The sequence below is a fragment of the Colobus angolensis genome, unplaced genomic scaffold (assembly GCF_000951035.1).
Source record: "Colobus angolensis palliatus isolate OR3802 unplaced genomic scaffold, Cang.pa_1.0 Scaffold74, whole genome shotgun sequence".
Classification (NCBI taxonomy): Eukaryota; Metazoa; Chordata; class Mammalia; order Primates; family Cercopithecidae; genus Colobus; species Colobus angolensis.
In genome coordinates, this window is record NW_012121154.1 from 9,173,625 (window position 1) to 9,192,966 (window position 19,342).

The 19,342-nt window shown below is 42.3% G+C and overlaps 1 protein-coding gene across 1 annotated transcript in view; it reads left to right on the forward strand.

The window, feature by feature from the left end:
* MAGI2 (membrane associated guanylate kinase, WW and PDZ domain containing 2) overlaps nt 1–14,174 on the forward strand; it is a 1,457,999-nt gene extending 1,443,825 nt beyond the window's left edge. Inside the window, exons 21-22 of the mRNA XM_011927762.1 lie at nt 1,818–1,956; nt 14,050–14,174. Of these exons, the coding sequence (XP_011783152.1) occupies nt 1,818–1,956; nt 14,050–14,174 (264 nt within the window). The remainder of the gene's footprint in view (nt 1–1,817; nt 1,957–14,049) is intronic.
* The last annotated feature ends 5,168 nt before the right edge of the window (nt 14,175–19,342 follow it).

The window sequence follows — 19,342 nt, forward strand, 5'->3', positions numbered from 1 at the left end:
TTTTTCAATTTAATTCTGTGCCATGAGGTTTCTGTTGTGGGAGAGGGCTACTTGGAGAGGGATAATTGGTCCCATTTCTGCCTCTGGCTTAGATACATGGCCTCTGGCAAACTATTCAACTTCAAGTTATGCCTATTGCCTCAGAGGAAAGGAGACAATTAAGGAAACTTGAAGAAAGCTACTAGCCCTAAAACAGTTAAGTTAGTTCTGTCTTCTTGGTTTTTCTGTGGAATGTGAAGTCATGCCAGTGAGGTAAACCTCATCCACTGCCCCAAATCCATACTTCCAAAGGCAGCTGAGTATACAAAAGGAGGTCTTTACCTTCTGACATTAGAATCCTCCTTACCCCTTAGAGAATCATCCTTAGGTAGAGATGTCATTTCCTTGCTACAACATGTTCTTCCCCCCCCGCCCCCCGACTTTGGGGGTCTTGTTTTTATGCTCTCCTACCATTGTGATGGAAAATTTGTGTTCCTATTCTCAGCCAGCCTGCAGCATCCACACTGATAATGATAAGCTATAGAGAGTTTTTCTACAGTTCTGTTTGCATTACAGAGTTTAGACTGAGATCTGCTTTAAGGTACCTAACTAAAATAGCATTTTTGCAAAGCCACTCATTGTGCTTTTGCTGGTTAATTTGTCTTATGTTACTTGCACTGAGATGAGACATTTTTTAATTCTAGGGTTCCTGACAGTAATGGTACTGTGGGAGTTACATGATGTGCTCATGGTTGCACCTCCCTTATTTCAACTATCTATTCACAAATGCCAAAAGGGAATTGCTTATGGAACCCAGTCCAAAAGGGAATTGCTTATGAAACCCAATTCAGGAGGAACTGGTATTTAACCAGACAGCTTTTGGCAATCAAGTGTGAGCATGGCAAAGATTTAGCCAGGGCATTAGTCATGTGGGGAGTATGGAGAATCTCATTTTTAATTCAAGGGGCTGTAATAGAAAACTCATGATCAAATGTGAATTATCAGCCAACCACTGTTTACAAAGAAGGCAAATATCACAACAGCACCCAGGGAAATTTAAATGATACATACAAAAATTTCTCAGAGAAGCACAAAAACCAATCAGTGTATCCAACATGCTGAATTGGATGCTGCACTAAGTCAAAAGTTGGCAATAGATTCAATGAAAAGGCCTTGGCCAGGCGTGGTGGCTCAAGCCTGTAATCCCAGCACTGTGGGAGGCTGAGGCAGGCGGATCACGAGGTCAGGAGATCGAGACCATCCTGGCTAACACGGTGAAACCCTGTCTCTACTAAAAATACAAAACATTAGCCAGGCATGGTGGCAGGCACCTGTAGTCCCAGCTACTCGGGAGGCTGAGGCAGGAGAATGGCGTGCAGAGCTTGCAGTGAGCCAAGATGGTGCCACTGCACTCCAGCCTGGGGGAGAGAGTAAGACTCCGTCTCAAAAAAAAAAAAAAGGCCTTAAAATGTTTACTTCTTGTTTCAAAGCAAAGGTGCCAAGTTATTGTGAATTTTAGTATCAGACATATGCCCTAATTTTTAAAACAATGCTAACTAGTTTACAGTCTCTGCCATAATAAGTAAGAAGTAACAGTAAAAGTAACATATGGCTGCAACCTTCGTGGTCTGATATTTTCATTTCTGTAAAGGTAAATAAAGTTTGGTGATCAGATTCAGGATGCAGCCAGGGATTAGCCTCTTCCAAGAAGCAGCAGGCTACCACCAAATTATTTGGATGCTCTCAGGTCATCTAGACATGCATTTTTTTTTAATCTGTTGACAATGCAACTTGAGTAAAACCATCTTTGACTGACTTAATCTTTCTTCAATCAACAGGTAGGAGATCAAATCATTGAAATCAATGGGGAAAGCACAAGGGACATGACACATGCCAGAGCAATAGAACTCATCAAATCTGGAGGAAGACGAGTGAGGCTGCTGCTCAAGAGAGGCACGGGACAGGTCCCAGAATATGGTGCGTTCCACGTTTTAATTCATCCTTTTGCTCTTCCTTCTGTGAACCCGAAATGCTTACGCTTATTTATAAAACGACATCAGCTCTCTATTTCTACATAAATATATATTTAGCTATCAATAGGTACACACACACACGCACACACACACACACACACACGCGTATGTTTATGCCCAGGAAATAAATGTGTGTGAACTCTTTCTTTTGCTCCCTCCATTAAGGAATGTTTAAAATATGAAATGTAGGACCTTCCAGGGCATCTCTGAGTGTGCGAGGAGATCTAGCACCCCTTAAATATTAGAACTTTTACAATTTGACTGATGGTCTGCTGTTCATTTGAGTACACAGTAATTTATCAATTATTTCCTAACACTGTTTGTGCATCAGACTATCTCAAAGGGTTTGTAACTGGGGCCAGGGACCAGCAGCATGTCTTCAGGGTGTGAAATTTAAAATGTAAACTTCAGTTCACGCAATGGTTGCATTTCCTTGGCATTTAGGAATTATTCTGAAAATTCACTCTTGTGTTGTGTTTCTGTATGCTTTTGAGGAAGGCTTTAAAGCATGTTTTGATTCACAGATTTGTCTTCAAACATCTTTAAAGTTGTTGTTTCCCAGCAGCCCATTATAGACACTACTGACAACATAGCTCTAGTGTGCCCGAAACAGCTGAGTGGTCATTACATGAAAAGCACCGAAACCTGAGGTGGTCTTTAAAGATAATCTCAGTGAGTGACAGACAGAAACAGAAATGCATACAGACACATCAGACTAGTGCAGATAATACCTGTTCAGATTAGGAAAACAAAATCTAACTGCTGACCTGAATAATGAGCTCTAAGTTGATTGAGATAAATTGACTCACTTTCATCCTTCTATCCCCTACCCAAAAAAAAAGACTTCTAGGCTGGGCGCAGTGGCTCACGCCTGTAATCCCAGCACTTTGGGAGGCCAGGGTGGGCGGATCACCTGAGGTTGGGAGTTCGAGACCAGCCTGACCAACATGGAGAAACCCCATCTCTACTAAAAAGACAAAATGAGCCGAGCGTGGTGGCACATGCCTATAATCCCAGCTCCTCAGGAGGCCGAGGCAGAAGAATTGCTTGAACCCAGGAAGCAGAGGTTGCGGTGAGCTGAGACCACACCATTGCACTCCAGTCTGGACAACAAGAGCGAAACTCTATCTCAAAAAAAAAAAAAAAAAAGATTTCTAAAGAGTACTTTTTCCTTTCAGATTATTCTTTTTGCATACATTGTCTAACTAACTGACTAATATCTCCTTACTTAGCAGGGCAGATCTATATCCTGAGTTCAATTGAAATATCTAAACTCAAAGGCCTTAAATGCATTATATTTCCAGCATCTTGTGCACCCCTCCAAGCCTACAAAGAGAGCTAGCAAGCCTTCATAGTAAGTCAAAAAGCATTCAGAAGCTTCTGTAGGGCTGGCTCTAGGCCCAAGGAAACATTTCATCCCAGATTCCTACCCTTAATGCTTGAATCTAATGAAATATTTTAAATATATATATTATCAATAAGCACAGGCATGATCCTGCTAAAATGCACCAGCATTAATCCCTTTGTAAAGAATCTGAACTCTTGGAATAGAATAACTTTTGCACTGTAGAGCATTGACTGACTCAGTAATATCAAAGTGACCTGTGAAATTCTATCACTTCTAAAACATACCACCTTTAACGGTATGCTTCACTCCATGGTGAGACCTGAATATTATCTCTACCCAGACATTTTCATAGAGTTAATATTGTTCTAACAAGTTTATCTTTAAAAAGTTAATCCAACCAGCATGACTATCCTGAGCTTTTCATTTTTCTGTAGAATCACTGTTGGTCCACACTTTCTCAGCATCCACACGTCAGCTGCTTGTCTGTAGCGAGCAAGTAGAACATACTACTGATCAAACTGCGGCATCACTCAAACTGTAGTGAACAAATGTGAAGCTACCTCAGACTACCATGAGGAAGAAATAAAAACATGTTTTTGAACAAGACAAAAATTCAAGATCATGTCAACAGTATTTCATTAATTCTTAACATCACTCAAAAATATATGATTACAGTGAAATTCTCAAATGAACCAGAGTTTTTTAAATATCTGGGCCCACCCTTTTTTTTTTTTTTTTTTTGAAACAAGGTCTCTGTCACCCAGACTGGAGTGGAGTGGTGTGATCTCAGCTCACTGCAACCTCCGCTAACCAGGCTCAAGCGATTCTTCAGCCTCAGCCTCCCAAGTAGCTGGGACTACAGGTGCAAGCCACCAATGCCCAGCTAATTTTTTTGTATTTTTGTAGAGATGGGGTTTCACCATGTTGCCCAGGCCGGTCTTGAACTTCTCAAAACAATCCGCCCATCTCAGCCTTCCAAAATGCTGGGGTTACAGGTGTGAGCCACCGAACCCAGCCTGGGCAAACTTTTGAGTGGCCAATCATCAACATTGTTAACTGTAGCAGTATTGCAGAATTTCTTCTAAATATATTCCTCTAAAGTGTAACATTAAATTATACTTGCTAGTAATATCAGCACTTGTCTGCTACTTTTGATATTAAATTGAGATGGATTTTGACTGTAAAAAATGTTAGAGATGATGTCACAAAAGAAAGAACGTAATAGCACAGGGCAATCTCCTTAAAGGAAGTAAGACAATAGTCAAACGAGATAAACGTTAGTTCTCTGGGAAAATCTAAGCTGAAAGGTGCGTGGTTATGCATAAGAAACCAAGATTAAGGATCGTAGCATCTTTGAGGATAATGTCATCAAATGTTATTTCTGGAACTTCACAGTGACTGATGGGTGGGGAGATGGGACCCAGGAGTCCCCAAGACCACTTTCACATTTAGAGATTTTCTAGGAGGCCTCCTGGGGCACAGAACGTAACTGTGCTCACAGCTAAGATTTATTACAGCAATATAGTGAAAATACACACTGGGCTCACAAGGGAAAAGACACAGGCGGGGTCTGGAGGAATCCACATGCGGGCTGCCTTATGCTCTCTCTCACACACGCGGTGTCACCCACAACACTCCTTCCACCCAGCAACAAAAATGCAGCAACGTATGTGTGACATTGCTGCTCAGGAAAATTCCCTGCAGACTCAGTGCCCGAGGTTTTCACTAGGGCTGGTGATGCAGGGACCCTCTGCCTAGCACATACCACACTTCCAGACTCCAAGAAGCAAAGCAGGCTCAGCACAAACCACACTGATTGTACAAACAGTTTGGATACAGCGAGACACTCTTATAATTTAGCAAAAGGTTTACATTAGCTTAGAGGATGATTTACCAGTCACATTTCCAGGCATCAGCCAATGGCCAACCTCGAAAGCTGGCCTTTCTAAGGAGAGCAGTCTCAGGCCTGCTCTGTTAACCTTTTCTGCACCAGAAGCAAGCCAGAGAAGTGGCTACATCTATGAAAGTCACACTATACAAGTGACTGCTACCTCCAAGGAGTGCCCACTGCTAGGAACACCATAATTCCTCCAGCATCAAATAGACTATATCATGAAACAGAATTTCTTGTCTTCTTTCACCACCTTGATGCTTTCATGTAATAAAGGAATTATTTTTGTCTAAGATAAACTTGAGTATATCTTAATAAATTCTTAAGTAGCAGAACTGGGTAACAGCAAAATAATAGCAACAATAACAAAAGAAAGTTCTTATAAGGAAAATTAAATACTTGAATTTACCAGTAGATATAGCCAAGATTATAATCCTACTTTTTCCTAATACACCCTAATCATGGGAAAACTGATTTTTCTTAAACCATTCCCTATGGAAGGATTTCAACCAGCCCTCCTGTTGATACCCCTATGATTCAAAATTCAGGACAGCTTTGAAGCAAGACCCTTATCCGGACTTCTGGACATGTCAAAAAAAGGGCTGATTTCTGTCAAGAGAAATAAAATCTCTCACTCTGAGTTCTTAAGGTGATCTGTGACCGAGAGATAAGCCTAGGTACCATTGAAAAAATACCAAAGGTGATCTGTCAGAGCATGGACTAAACAAAATCAGCATGACTCCAAGTGAGCTGGGGGAAGGAACAAACATGCTGCAAATATGTCATCTCTAATTACCCAGAGATGAAATGTCAGGTGACACCTCAGCCAGTTCAGAGGCAGAAATCAACAAACGCCACCCCGAAAGTAGTGACTGCACACAGAGGCTGTCGAGCAGCTGCAAGGGGAGTCGGAAAATGATAAGGGCTTTGAAGGAGGAGTTGCTTTCATAGTTAAGTCCTTGAAAGACAAGCTCAGGAGATAGATACTTCAACTCCACTCCAGTCCTCAGGATAAGAATTTGTTGATTGTAAACTCAGTGGGAAGCGTGAGTTGCCCTCCCCTGATACACATCTCAATGCCATACTGAGAAGAGAATCAAAAGATGATGCATCAAAAGCAGTGCCCTCCTTCACCCTGGTTATTGCTATTCAAATGAAATCCACAAAGGTTAAGAGAAAAGGAAGTATGCATCATGGTTGTAAAACTGCACAGGAATAAATTATACAGATTAGCTGCCTGCCTTGAAATGCAGGCGTCCTTCATTAGCATTCAAAGAGTACAACAGGAACATACACTTGATTTATCAACTGAGCCACAGAGTCAGGGCCAAGGTAAATAGAGGTGCCACTGGATGAAAAAAATCCCAACATAAGCAGTTCAGACCAAAGTGGAGCCTTTCCCTTGTTGATGTCTGCTGTTCAAAGTTAATCAGAATAAAGCAAAACATAATAGAAACATGCTTTTTACTCTGGGTTGGTACTCTGGCCTGTTTATTCTCTTAAAAAGCCACCGGGCAGGGCTTTATGAATAGAACACTGAAGAGAGTCCAATTTAAGTGGGAGTCTCAGTGGCCTTAGGAGGACAGGCAGGGTTAAAAAGGATGAAGCAGAAATCTCACAATGAAAATGGCCCAGCAACAACTAACGCCACATACCCACACAAAGGGGAAGAAACAGCCAATCAGTGAATTATACTTCTGCCTATGCTTTCATTTTCAAAGTTAATCATATCTTTAATATAACAGGTATTGACTTGACTACAAGCACTTGGTAAATGAAATTGTTTACATTTTGTAAGTGTAATAAAACTACACTAATTGGAGAAACAGATCGATCTGAGCTAGTGACTATAGCTAAAGACATGAATGGACCAAACAGTTGTTTAGTTAAAAGTCTTCCTTTAATCAGTAAGTTAAAATGACTTTCAACAATTATATTAGAGCAGCAGGTGAAGCAGTACTGGCCTGTATGTAGATAGCAATAAGTAAGGGTCATTTGTTTATTCTTCTTTAAGAATATATATTGCCAGCCAGGCGCAGTGGCTCACGCCTCTAATCCTAACACTTTGGGAGGCCAAGGCAGGAGGACTGCTTGAGCCCAGGAGTTCAAGACCAGAATAAGCAACATAGGGAGACCTTGTCTCTACAAATATAAATAAATAAATTAGCCAAGTGTGGTAGCACACACCTGTGGTCCCAGCTACTCAGGAGAATCACTTATGCATAGGAAGTTGAGAATGCAATAAGCCATGACCATGCCACTGCACATGAGCCTGGGCAACAGAGCAAGACCCCATCTCAAAAGAAAGAAAAAATATTGCCAAGTAAACATTATAAGTACGCCGTTATAATCTTTTTTGCTATTATCTGCTGAGCACATCCTTTCTTCCCTCCAGTAATACAAAAATAAACTCCAGACAATATATTCCTACCAAGTACTCTATATGGAACAAATCCTGTGATTAATATTATTAGTTGATATAATTAATATTTCCTCAACTAAACCAGATTTACTGAACACCTACTATGTGCAGGATGCTTTGCAGGCACTGAAGGTAAAATACAGTCCTGGTCCTCCGTGAGCTGACACTAATAATGACACTAATAGTGACACTAATAATGAAGAAATGTGTTTTTAGCAGAGTAGTGACTCATAAAAAGGTCTCAAAGGATCTGCTCTCATGAAAAACATTTAAATGGGTTTTATTAATTATTTGTAGAATTTAACAAGTACTTCTAGAGTGTTAAGAATCCTTGAAGAGCACTTGGCTTCTTCAGTTTGTTAAGAATTTCCTTTATAATATTTGTGCTAATAATTAGTACTTTTTCTGAAGAAAGAACTTGCTGAGTGTGGGTAAATCTCTACAGAGACCTTGTCTGAATTATTCTAAATTCTAATTTAATGAGCCAAAACTTCATCTATCAAATTCACTCTTCACCTCCTGCGGCTGTCAGCCACTTCTGGGAGCCTGGACGTGTTACCTCACATCCTGGGTCTGCCTTGGTGTGCTGATGTGCCCCCTCAATAAAAGACAAAGGAGGGTCACCATTGCCCTAACCTCTTCTTCAGAGACCACATTGATGGGAGCTTTAAGTGGCTCCATAGCCTTGGCACTAATTCACCTGCATTTTTAATAGGGCAAAAGGTGGCTTACTGCAATAATAAATTCTGAAATTTAATTTCAGCTTCTGACATTCATGGTTGAGCATATCTTCCTTTTCCATGAGAGGTTCCACAAATCACTCAAGAACACCTTCCACCGCATATTAGAAAATGATAAAGCACCTAGGGAAGGGGACAGAATGTCTGGCAGAACCCTGGGTTATATCATACAGAGAACAGGGTTCTTCCTAGCTGAAAGGCTCAGGATGCTCTCTGCAGCATTTAGGCAACCCCAGGAAATCCACTAACCATAAAACCTGCAATAAATAAGTTCCTATTCCATGGAGCCAGAGACAGGGGCTTTCTTTTTTTTTTTTTTTTTTTTTTTTTTTTTGGTGGTAGGGACAGGGTCTGGCTCTGTAGTCCAGGCTGGAGTGCAATGGCGTGATCTCGGCTCACTGCAAACTCCACCTCCCAGGTTCAAGCGATCCTCCTGCCTCAGCCTCCTGAGTAGCTTGGACTACAGGTATGTACCACCACACCCAGCTAATATTTTGTATTTTTAGTAGAGACCGGGTTTCACATGTTGGCCAGGATGGTCTCAAACTCCTGACCTCAGGTGATCCATCCTCCTTGGCCTCCCAAACTGCTGGGATTACAGACATGAGTCACCGGGCCTGGCCAGGGGTTTTCTTAAAGAACACAACACTGAATTCTTTTTCCCCACTGCTCAGCGCAAACCTCATTTGCTATTGTAAGTGATTTTAGGATAAGATGAAATCACATTTCGTCCCATTGTCTTATTGAAAATCATGGCCTATAATGATATTCCTTCTTTTTTAGATACTCTTACATGATTTGCAACCTGCATTTTTCTTTTTAAGGATATACTGTGCCCTGCCCACAACCTGCAAGTCCTAATTTATTAGGTGTTTAAGACTCTGATAAAAATACATTAGACCAGACCAGGTGCAGTGGCTCAAGTGGCTCATGCCTGTAATTCCAGCACTTTGGGAGGCCGAGGTGGGTGGATCACCTGAGATCAGGAGTTCAAAACCAGCCTGGCCAACATGGTGAAGCCCCATCTCTACTAAAAATACAAAAATCAGCCGGGTGTGGTAGTATGTGCCTGAAATCAGCCAGGTGTGGTGGCATGTGCCTATAATCCTAGCTACTCGGGAGGCTGAGGCAGGAAAATTGGCTTGAACCCAGGAGGCAGAGGTTTTAGTGAGCCGAGATCATGCCATTGCACTCCAGCCTGGGCAACAGAGCAAGACTCCGTCTAAAAAAAAAAAAAAAGTACATATATATAGTGACCAAGACATCTACCAAGAAGAACCTGTTTAGCTCTTAAGGTCCAGCCTTCCTCAATTCCCAAACACTTAAGTTGTGGAGGAGATGAGTGAATAAAGAGGTGTCTTTCCCAAACTCCATCAAGAAACACACCCATATAGATCCTGGAAAACCTAAAGGTACCAGCTCCTCTAGTAACCCATCATGGAGAGTCATATTTTAGGATCTAATAGGAACATTCCCTTCCTTGCCCCAACACGAAGCTGAGCTCTCCCACAAGAGGGCTGCTTTCCCTAAGAGTCCAGGAGAAAAGGCAGCTGTCTTAGTGGAAACATTGCTGAATACTGTAAGAACTTTGGAGCAGACCTTAAAGAAGTCACCAATTTAAGAAAATGTTTCTTACACTACGGGGGATTGTGGGGTGAGGAGCTGAGATTGAGGATGAAGGGACAAGATCAAATATGGAAACTAAGAAAATCATAAGATGCAGAAGAGGAGAAAAATTAACACTTCTTTAAGAGGAATCAGAAACTTCTCTCTCTTTCTCTCTCTCTCTCTGTCTCTCTCTCCTCTCTCTGTCTTCCTCTCTCTCTCTTTCAATCTCTCTCTCTCTCTCTCTCTCTCACACACACACACACACACACACAGAGTCTTAGAGAAATGATTCAGCCTTTTAAATACACAGATGCCTGCATTCCCTCTTGCTCTCCACAGAGCCTCTGGAGATTTTGACTGAGTCAGTTCAGTCCAGGACTCTATGTTTTTTCAATATTAATGCCATTCCAGGGAATTCAGGGAATATCATATCCTGGGGATTGCAAGATGTATCTGCTCTAGTTCCATTGTAAAGGCCAGGCCTGCTGAAGTTTCTACTTGTTGCCCTCTTTCTGTCCATGGCTTCCCCCTGTTTGAGTGTGCCCCACCCCTTCAGCCTTTGTCCCTCACATCTGAATTGCTCTCCATTCTGACTTGTCAGCCCTTGCAACTCAGAGAAAGGAAACTAGGTTCTCCTCCCATTGTCCTCCCATTTTCCATATCATGCCTTTTTGACAATCTGAGCTCTCCTCATCACGGAGGGTCTGGCCCTGTGTTTCACAACATGAGAATGTTGATTCCAGAAAAGCCTTCGAACCTGTCGGCTGGACCCGTTTCAAAGTTGGTGCTACATGCCAAAGCTGTTTCCTCCAGTCTAATTTTCTCTTGTCTTGAAATAGAGACATTACAGAAAAGGTGTTGATCTTAAGGAGTTTAACAACAAAGCCCGGCTGCTCAAAGTACAGTCCAGTATCTTAAGACAAATTCCAGGGTAGGTCCAACCAACTGCCATAACCAGCAAGAGACCAGTCTCCAAAGCATCACTTCAGCCAGACCCGTGCCTACTGCCCTGTCCTGCCTTCCCCTAGTCAAATAACTCAAGCTTTCATTTTTTTAACTAAAGTAGTCTAAACCCCTCATGTGGAAGAAACAGTGAGTCCGTAAAGGCCAGCTTTTTTGAAGACTTGATTTTTTAAGGCAGTTTTGGGTTCACAGCAAATTTGAGAGAAAGGCACAGAGATTTCCCATATACTCCCTGCTCCCATTCATGCATAGCCACCGCCATGATCAGCACCCCCACCGCTGTGTGCGTTTGTCACAACTGACGAACCTACATTGACACATTGTTATCACTCGGAGTCCACAGTTGACACTAGGGTTGGGTCTTAGTGTTGAACCCTGGGCTGCAGATCCTGACTGGTCCATAGTCTGTTAGGAACCAGGCCACACAGCTGTAGGTAAGCAGTGGGCGATCGAGCTTTACTGCCTGAGCTCCACCTCCTGTCAGATCAGTGGCAGCATTAGATTCTCATAGGGGCGCAAACCCTACTGTGAATGGCACATGCGAGGGATCTAGGCTGCCTGTTCCTTGTGTGAATCTAATGCCTGATGATCTGAGGTGGAGCAGTTTCATCCTGAAGCCATCCCCCTACCCCTACCTGGTCTGTGGAAAAATTGTCTTCCATAAAACTAGTCCCTGGTGCCAAAAATGTTGGAGACCACTGTTGTACATTCTATGGGTGCAAATGTCTAATGACATGTGTCCACCATTGTAGTATCATACAGAGTAATGGCACTGCCCTAAAAACACTCTGTGCTCCATCTATTCATCCATTCTGTCCACATTCACCCTGGCAACCAACAACTTTCTTATTGTCTCTGTATTTTTTACCATAAGTCCAGATTTTTGTTATTCACAAACTGTCTACAGCCTTGCTCAAAGTTAGGATTGCCCCAATGTCCTGTTCTGATAAGAACTCCCAATATTTAACTATAAACCTTCCATCAGGATCACAAATAAAATCATATAATGCCTTACTCCAGGCTTGAATTGTATTCTCTACAACAAAATCCCTAAACTTAAGAATCACACATTCATCAATGTGCTGTTTGGATTCAAGATTTTTTAATAGAACAACAAACACACACTTAGCCCAGACTAAATAGCTGTTAACTATAAAGTGGCTCAACATTTGCTTTCAAAATAACCTGCTTTTACAGTTCTGTAGCAAGGTCTCTGGTCTGTTCAGCATGAACTCTTCAACAGTGACCCTGGCCTTATTGGGATCCTGGGTTTTAGGATTGGACAAGTACACTCATAATGTATGCATTAATATGCCTAACACAGTATGCAACTCTCTGTTTCTCACATTTCACTGCAGTTTCTACTCCAGCCTTCACAGCAATTTATTTCCACCATGCTCTGGGCCCTTTTATTTGACCTTCTGGACATGAGGTCTCCTAGCACGTGTATCTTCCAAGCCCAGTAAAGGCCATGTTTAAAACCAAATGAGAGCCTTCGCTGTGTGACACTGAAACAGCTTGATCATTTTCACACAAAATTACTTGCATCTTGGCAGGGCTAAGTGGTAAACTCAATTAATAAATCCTGAAATTTAATTTCTACTTCTGACATTTATTGTTAAGCATGTGCTTTCTTACCACCCAGAGGTTCTACTTTCCATTTAACCTCGAGGTGTTAGGGCTTCGCCTGTACTCGCCCTTTCCTCAAACACACCATGCTATGAAAAATACCCCCTGTGGCAAAACCCAAAATTGATGTGGAGTGCAATTCCATTCTGTACATTGAAGCCGTGTATACATAGCGCCACGTGTGGAGCAAGTTGGGCATGTACATGGGGAGAATCAGTGTTGCTGGCAAAGAGGAAATCAGGCCTCAAAACATCCAAGCTGCATGGATTAAGTTCTTCTGATCACATTAAGCTCACCATGAGCACATCCCCCTTATCTCACCTGAGCTAGAGCTGAGCGAACACAGGCAGTGCAGGGAGCAGTTGTTGCCTCTTCTAGGGACCTGTCTCTTGGAAATTACTATCTAGATATTCCAGAATTTCTAGTACTTTTTGTAGGTAAAGAACTGGAGTCCATGATCTGAGCTAGATTCAGACCAAGAGAACCACAAAGAGGGTGGTTTCAAAGCACAACCCACAGCAGGTGAGTACAGTGGAAAAGAACAGGCAAGACACTGCTACATTTTTTTTCAGTTTTATTTTCTTCCAGAAAGCAATTACATCCAGCAAGTCAACTATGATTTTTTTTTTTTTAAGACAGAGTCTCACTCTGATGCCCAGGCTTGTATGCAGTGGTGCTGTCTCGGCTCACTGCAACCTCTGCCTCCGGGGTTCAAGTGATTCTCCTGCCTCAGCCTCCTAAGTAGATGGGACTACAGTTGCGCACCACCACGCCCAGCTAATTTTTATATTTTTAGCAGAGATGGGGTTTCACCATGTTGGCCAGGCTGGCCTTGAACTCCTGACCTCAAACGTTCCGCCCACCTCAGCCTCCCAAATTGCTGGGATTATAGGCATGAGCCACTGTGCCCGACCATGAACTTTGAATTTAATAAGAAAAGTTTTAGTGGTAAGGGGAACTATATGAATTTATGAGATTATTAGAGACAATATAAATATAAACGTGGGGACACTATGTATTTATTTTTATAATCCTTTTAAATTTTAGAAATGATTACTGTGACCGATTCTCAAATGACAGTTGATATCACTAAAACGTCTCATTATTATGAGAAAAGCCTACAAGAATTTATATATTACCATTCAAATTTTATTAACATTTGTGCCTCCATTAAAGCACCTCAGGATGCCCTCAGTATTTTGAGAAAAGTCTACTTTTGAAATACACATATAGCTCAGTCTTTCACTAATTTCACTTGCTGCATGCTTGATAGGGTTAGCTTTACTTAAAGTCTTTATTCTTACTGCCTAGATAATTTTTATTCAACTGCTCTAAACATACTAAGCAATCTTGATTCTAACAGTAATAATATATCTTTGTTACTGGTTCTGTTAATTCTAATGATTGGTCCTAGGCTGTTCCTCCCCTTCCTTTAGGAATGGTACCTTCCAGTCTCTCCATGTGCATGAAAAGTGACAAGCATGGGTCCCCATATTTCTACTTATTGGGCCACCCTAAAGACACGGTTTGTAAAATCTGCATGAATATTATCTTTCTCTAATTAGCCTTGGTTTTGCATATGTTTTTAACTGATGTATAATGCTTTCTCTTTCATAGTAGCTTGTCTAATTATTTCTAGAGTTCTGGAATATATGTATACCTGAGACCTTGTAAGTGATAAGGATAGGATTTTCAGATCCATGAAAATTTGAGATGCACCACATTCTTGCAGGGGCCAGCCTAGAATGACCCCAGCAGGAAGGAAGCAGGTAGAGAACAGCAGAGCAGCACTGGCCGCATTCCACCCCACACGTTCCAGAACATCCTCCCTTAGATTCAGTGCAAGTCACTAAATTTGTTTCCTCTCAGCCAAAGTATAGACAGCTGTAACCTAAGCTATCCTTTTTGTGTCCGATAGAAAGAGAGCCACAGTTGCCAGACCTTCTAGCCCTAGAAACTCCAAACTCCACCTGGCATCATGGGTACTTCCCAGCCGGCTCTGTGGCAGTTATCCAATCAGGACAAGATCCTGTCACCTTCCTTCGTCCATACTCAGTGATGCACCAAGTTTAAAGAAAAAAAAAATGTTAAGGGCCCATTTGTGACTATTTTTTTAAAGTAGTCATAACTTTACATCAAGTTAGTATTCGCCACTGTCTCAAAAGGAATATTCTCAAGTGTTGGCTACATTTTAGCCTTGGTAAAAAAATTTTGAGGAAAGAAAATGTAACCCGTAATTTTTTTACAAATCAGAATGTAGATGATAGCCTTGCAACTATGGTTCAAGCAACTTTTTACCCCTCAAATACATCCCTAGAGCAGCCCACATTTCACTGTCACGTTCTGCGGTGGCATGTGGCTACTGCCACAATTTAATTGGACTGGGATTTTATATGTCACTTTGGCTTTTTAGCAGAAACTGTACTCATGCTCAGTCTCCATAGTTGGCCATATAAGTATAAATCAAACTGACACACTTCTCAATTCTGGTTTGATTCTATCCCATTCACACTGTCACAGCCATGGCTAAGTGTCTGTCCACCAAATTCTTTTAAACTGGCTCTCTGAATTTTTTCTGAAACATATTTTCCAATTGTTAATGACCCTGCTAATTACCATCCAGGTCTGGCTAGAATTTAACATAAAAGACAACATTATTCATTAAGTAAATTATTTAATTGGCTTACTACTAAACATCTTCTTAACAAAAAGGTTTATGCTGATATAAATTTAGGTAGATATACATACACACACACATACACACACAGCCACACACACAACCATCACAGTCATTCCTTGAAGCTGTCTACAAAAACAAGTTTGAAATGTATAATTTTCCAAAATATGTCTCTCAAAAGGTAACTTGTTGATCAGGGGAAAACTACGTAGCTAAGCTAGGGCATAAAGGAGAAAGTTGCAATGTGCTAGGAAAGAGATAAAGTCATGGAATAATTATTGGGGAAATCTAGTCCAATGACTATAGGTTAAGGGGGGATAGATTTCTGTTTCTGACAAAAGAAAGGTCTATGCTTGCCATATAATTTACTTTAACTAGTCTGTAATCCATGGGGATGAGGAGGCCTGAGTCAATTCACTAGAGTCATTAACTTTAAAAAAAGAGAGCGAGGGCTCTTTGTGGTTTCAGTTCAGTTCCACAAGCATCTATCAAGCACCACCTGTGACCCAAGGTCTGTTGCTCATTGCAAGAGATACAAAGATTAATAAGAAAGGCTCTGCCATGTCCATTCATAAGCTAGGATGGAAGACAGGGAGATAATTATGTAATGGGACAAAATAAATAGTATTAGCAAAGGGTGATAAGAATCCAAAGTGGGCAGTAAACTAAATCTGCTTAGCAGAATTGTAGAAAATTCTACCCAAGTGGTAAAATTTTAGCTGGGCATTGCTTTCACCAAAGTGGGAAAAAGACAAGGCTGTTTGTTTCCAAGCAGATGAAATGGTTCAAGCAAAGTCAGGGAGATGTGTTCAGAAAAGCTCTAACATAAACTAAATGGGAAAGGGGGATGGCCAAAATGAAGGAGGAGCCCTTTAAAAAATAGCCTTCTGGCTGGGCACGGTGGCTCATACCTGTAATCCCAACATTTTGGGAGGCCAAGGCAGGAGGATGGCTTGAGGCTAAGAGATTGAGACCAACCTGGGCAACATAGCAAGACCCTATCTATTAAGAAAAATTAAAAATTAGCCAGGTGTGCTAGCATGTGGCTGTAGTCCCAGCTACTTGGGAAACTGAGGAAAGAGGATTTCTTGAGCCCAGGAGTTTGAGGCTGCAGTGAGCTATGATTGTGCTACTGCACTCCAGCCTGGGTGACAGAGTGAGACCCTGTCTCAAAAGAAAAGAAAAGAAAAAAAGGACCTTCTATCCCAAGCAAAGGAATCTGAGGTTTATATAATCAGATGTCACCAAAAGAAATTTTTTAATGGGAGGGTAAAAACATCTGTATTTGGAAATATACCTCAGTAGCAAATGACGTGAGGGCCAGAATTAAGAAAGTGGTGGTGGAAATAGCACATTGGGGTTGGATATTGGGGATATTTCCGTCATGTCATTGATGAAATAAAGAAGGTTGGTGAATAATGAATGTGAAGGACAGGCTCAGGGAGGAGGACTGTGACCCGAGGCTGGGTGGAAGATGATGTCAGGAAGCTAACGGGAAACACAAGTGAAGGGCCAAGCTTAGGCAGAAGGATGATGAGGTGAGTTTTGGACTTGTTGAGCTTCAGAGGTCTGAGAGACACTGAAGTGAGGAAGGCCAGAAATAGGGCACTTGAATGAGGCACTGAGGAGCTGGAGCCAGAGCATTTGGGGAGTCTTGGAGAGGACTTGGAGCCGTAAGCGGGGCTGAGCTCTCCCAGAGAGCACCCACTGTGTACATAGAGAGGAGCGCCAGATGACAAAGCCACATTGGACTGGGAAGGAAGAGAAGTTGATGAAGAAAATCAGGAGAGGGCAATCTGAGAGACAGGAAGAGAACCAGAAGAGAAAAGCAATTTGGAAGCCAGAGAGGGGCTTCAAAAATAATTACCCATTTTCTAGATGAAAAAGTGGTTGCACCGTCCAGAGATAGGCTGGGAAGCAAGTTAGAAAAGGACGGAGAGTGGAGAGGATTGGCGCAATGCCAGGCACATAGCACTCGAGACATGATGGCTTTGTGTGGCTTGTAGGTGGAAGTGACCTTCACCTACTACTCCATGGACCTCTCCAGAGGCCCTCCTCACATGCCTCCCCATGTTCTGAGCCACTCCAGGAGCCCACCCAGTGTGGGCACCCACCTCAGATCACTAGAGCTCCCACTTAGCTCCAGCCATGGCGGCCCAGGCCCTGGTGTTTCTGCTTTCTTTTTTCAGAGGGCAGAGGTGGTCAGAGTGTAAAGATGAGTAAGATACCACCTCTACACTAAAGTAACTCTTTATATGGGGAATGGTTAAGGAAAACAGGGTGCTTGTAGTTTACAAAAAAAAATCGCACTCCTGTTGAAAGCATTTCTTGGGTTCCTTTCCCGTCTTGACGTATGAAGTATTCTGAAAACAGGCGTGCTCTCCCCAGTTTCTCTTTTCCCATGACATACTGCATTTTGAAATCTGAATTTTATCAAGACTCCAATGACGAAGTCCCCTCAAAGATCGCCAGTTTCACTACAATAACAAAATCTAATGACGGATTCAACCCTTCAGCCCCTTAGGACTCCCTGTAACAGCTAACACTGTTGGTCAATGTATTCGCTGGATTTTCTCTTACCTGTTCAGTTGCTCCTCTGGGGTCTTCAACTCTCTTTCCACCCATAACAGCCCTCCCCACCCTTTCCTTCAGAATCTCTCTTGCTCTCATGGCTCCACCTGTCCCACCGTGCAGAGGACTCTTGTGTCTGTTTGCCACCCCTGCCTTCATTTCACAGCTTCATCCCAAGACATCAAGCTGCCTGCTAGACAATTCTACCCAGATACCCTGCATTTATGTATTCAAAATTGTATTCATGACCTTCCCTCCCAAAATATTCCTCCTTTTGAATCACCTATTAATTAAGGGACCATCAGCCCTCATGGTTGGCTCAAAACTACATTGACTGGCTTCCCTATTCATGTGTGTCTGTGTCTGTGTGTGTGTGTGTGTCTGTGTCTCTGTGTGTGTCTGTGTGTGTGTGTGTCAGTGTCTGTGTGTGTGTGTACAACCAGTCCCCAGGTGTGAGCATACTTCTTTCATTTCCCATATCAGCCTCTCCTCCACTCCCATTGTCATTCTGTCCCAGTTCAGGCCCACTCCCCTGGATTAGACAGCCTTTACCTGTTTGCCCTACTGCTATACTGCTATGGTATATCTTCCCTGCTCATTGATGCCACAATTGTCCTAAAGGATTGCCCCACTCAAAAATATTTTCCACCCAAAAAAAAAAGAAAAGTTTTTTTTTTTTTCTGAAACAGTCTTGCTCTGTCACTCAGGCTGGAGTATAGTGGCGCAATCTCGACTCAAGGGAATCTCTGCCTTCCTGGTTCAAGCAATTCTCACTTCAGCCTCCCAGGTAGCTAGAATTACAGGCATATGCCACCGCCCCCAGCTATTTTTTGTATTTTTAATAGAGACAGGGTTTCGCCGTGTTGGCCAGGCTGGTCTTGAACTCCTGGCCTCAAGTGATCTGCCTGCCTTGGCCCCCCATAGAGCTGGGATTACAGGTGTGAGCCGCTGCGCCCAACAAAAAACCTTTAAGTGCATCCCCAAGCCATCCGTAATTTGGCCCCATCCTGCTATTCACTCTGATCTCCTATCTCACGCAATATTCCATTACATAGGTGTGTTCCAGTTACATGGGAACACTTGTCATTGCCCTGCATCCCCACCTTCAGGGTTGTTTTCTTGGCTTAGTAAACCCTTTCCCCAAATCTTGTCCTCCTTCAAGAACCAGGACCAAAGCCTGCCTCCTCCATGAATCCTTTCCCAAGTCCAGCAATCAGAAGGGATCTCTCAGACCTCTGAAGTCTCATAGCCCTCATGCTTCTCTCCTGTTCTCTCTCACTCTCTGCTTCGCAGCATAGTTATCAGTGTCCACATACTTCCTCCCCTTGTGGTATTCAAACTCCTTGAAGCCAGGAACCTAGGTTCTTTGTACAGTGCTTAGCAGATTGAGGACAACAAGAAAGACTGAATAAATAAGTGAATGGACGAATAAACATCTTGCAGTATCATGAAGTCATCATTCTGACAGCAAATTTCAGTGC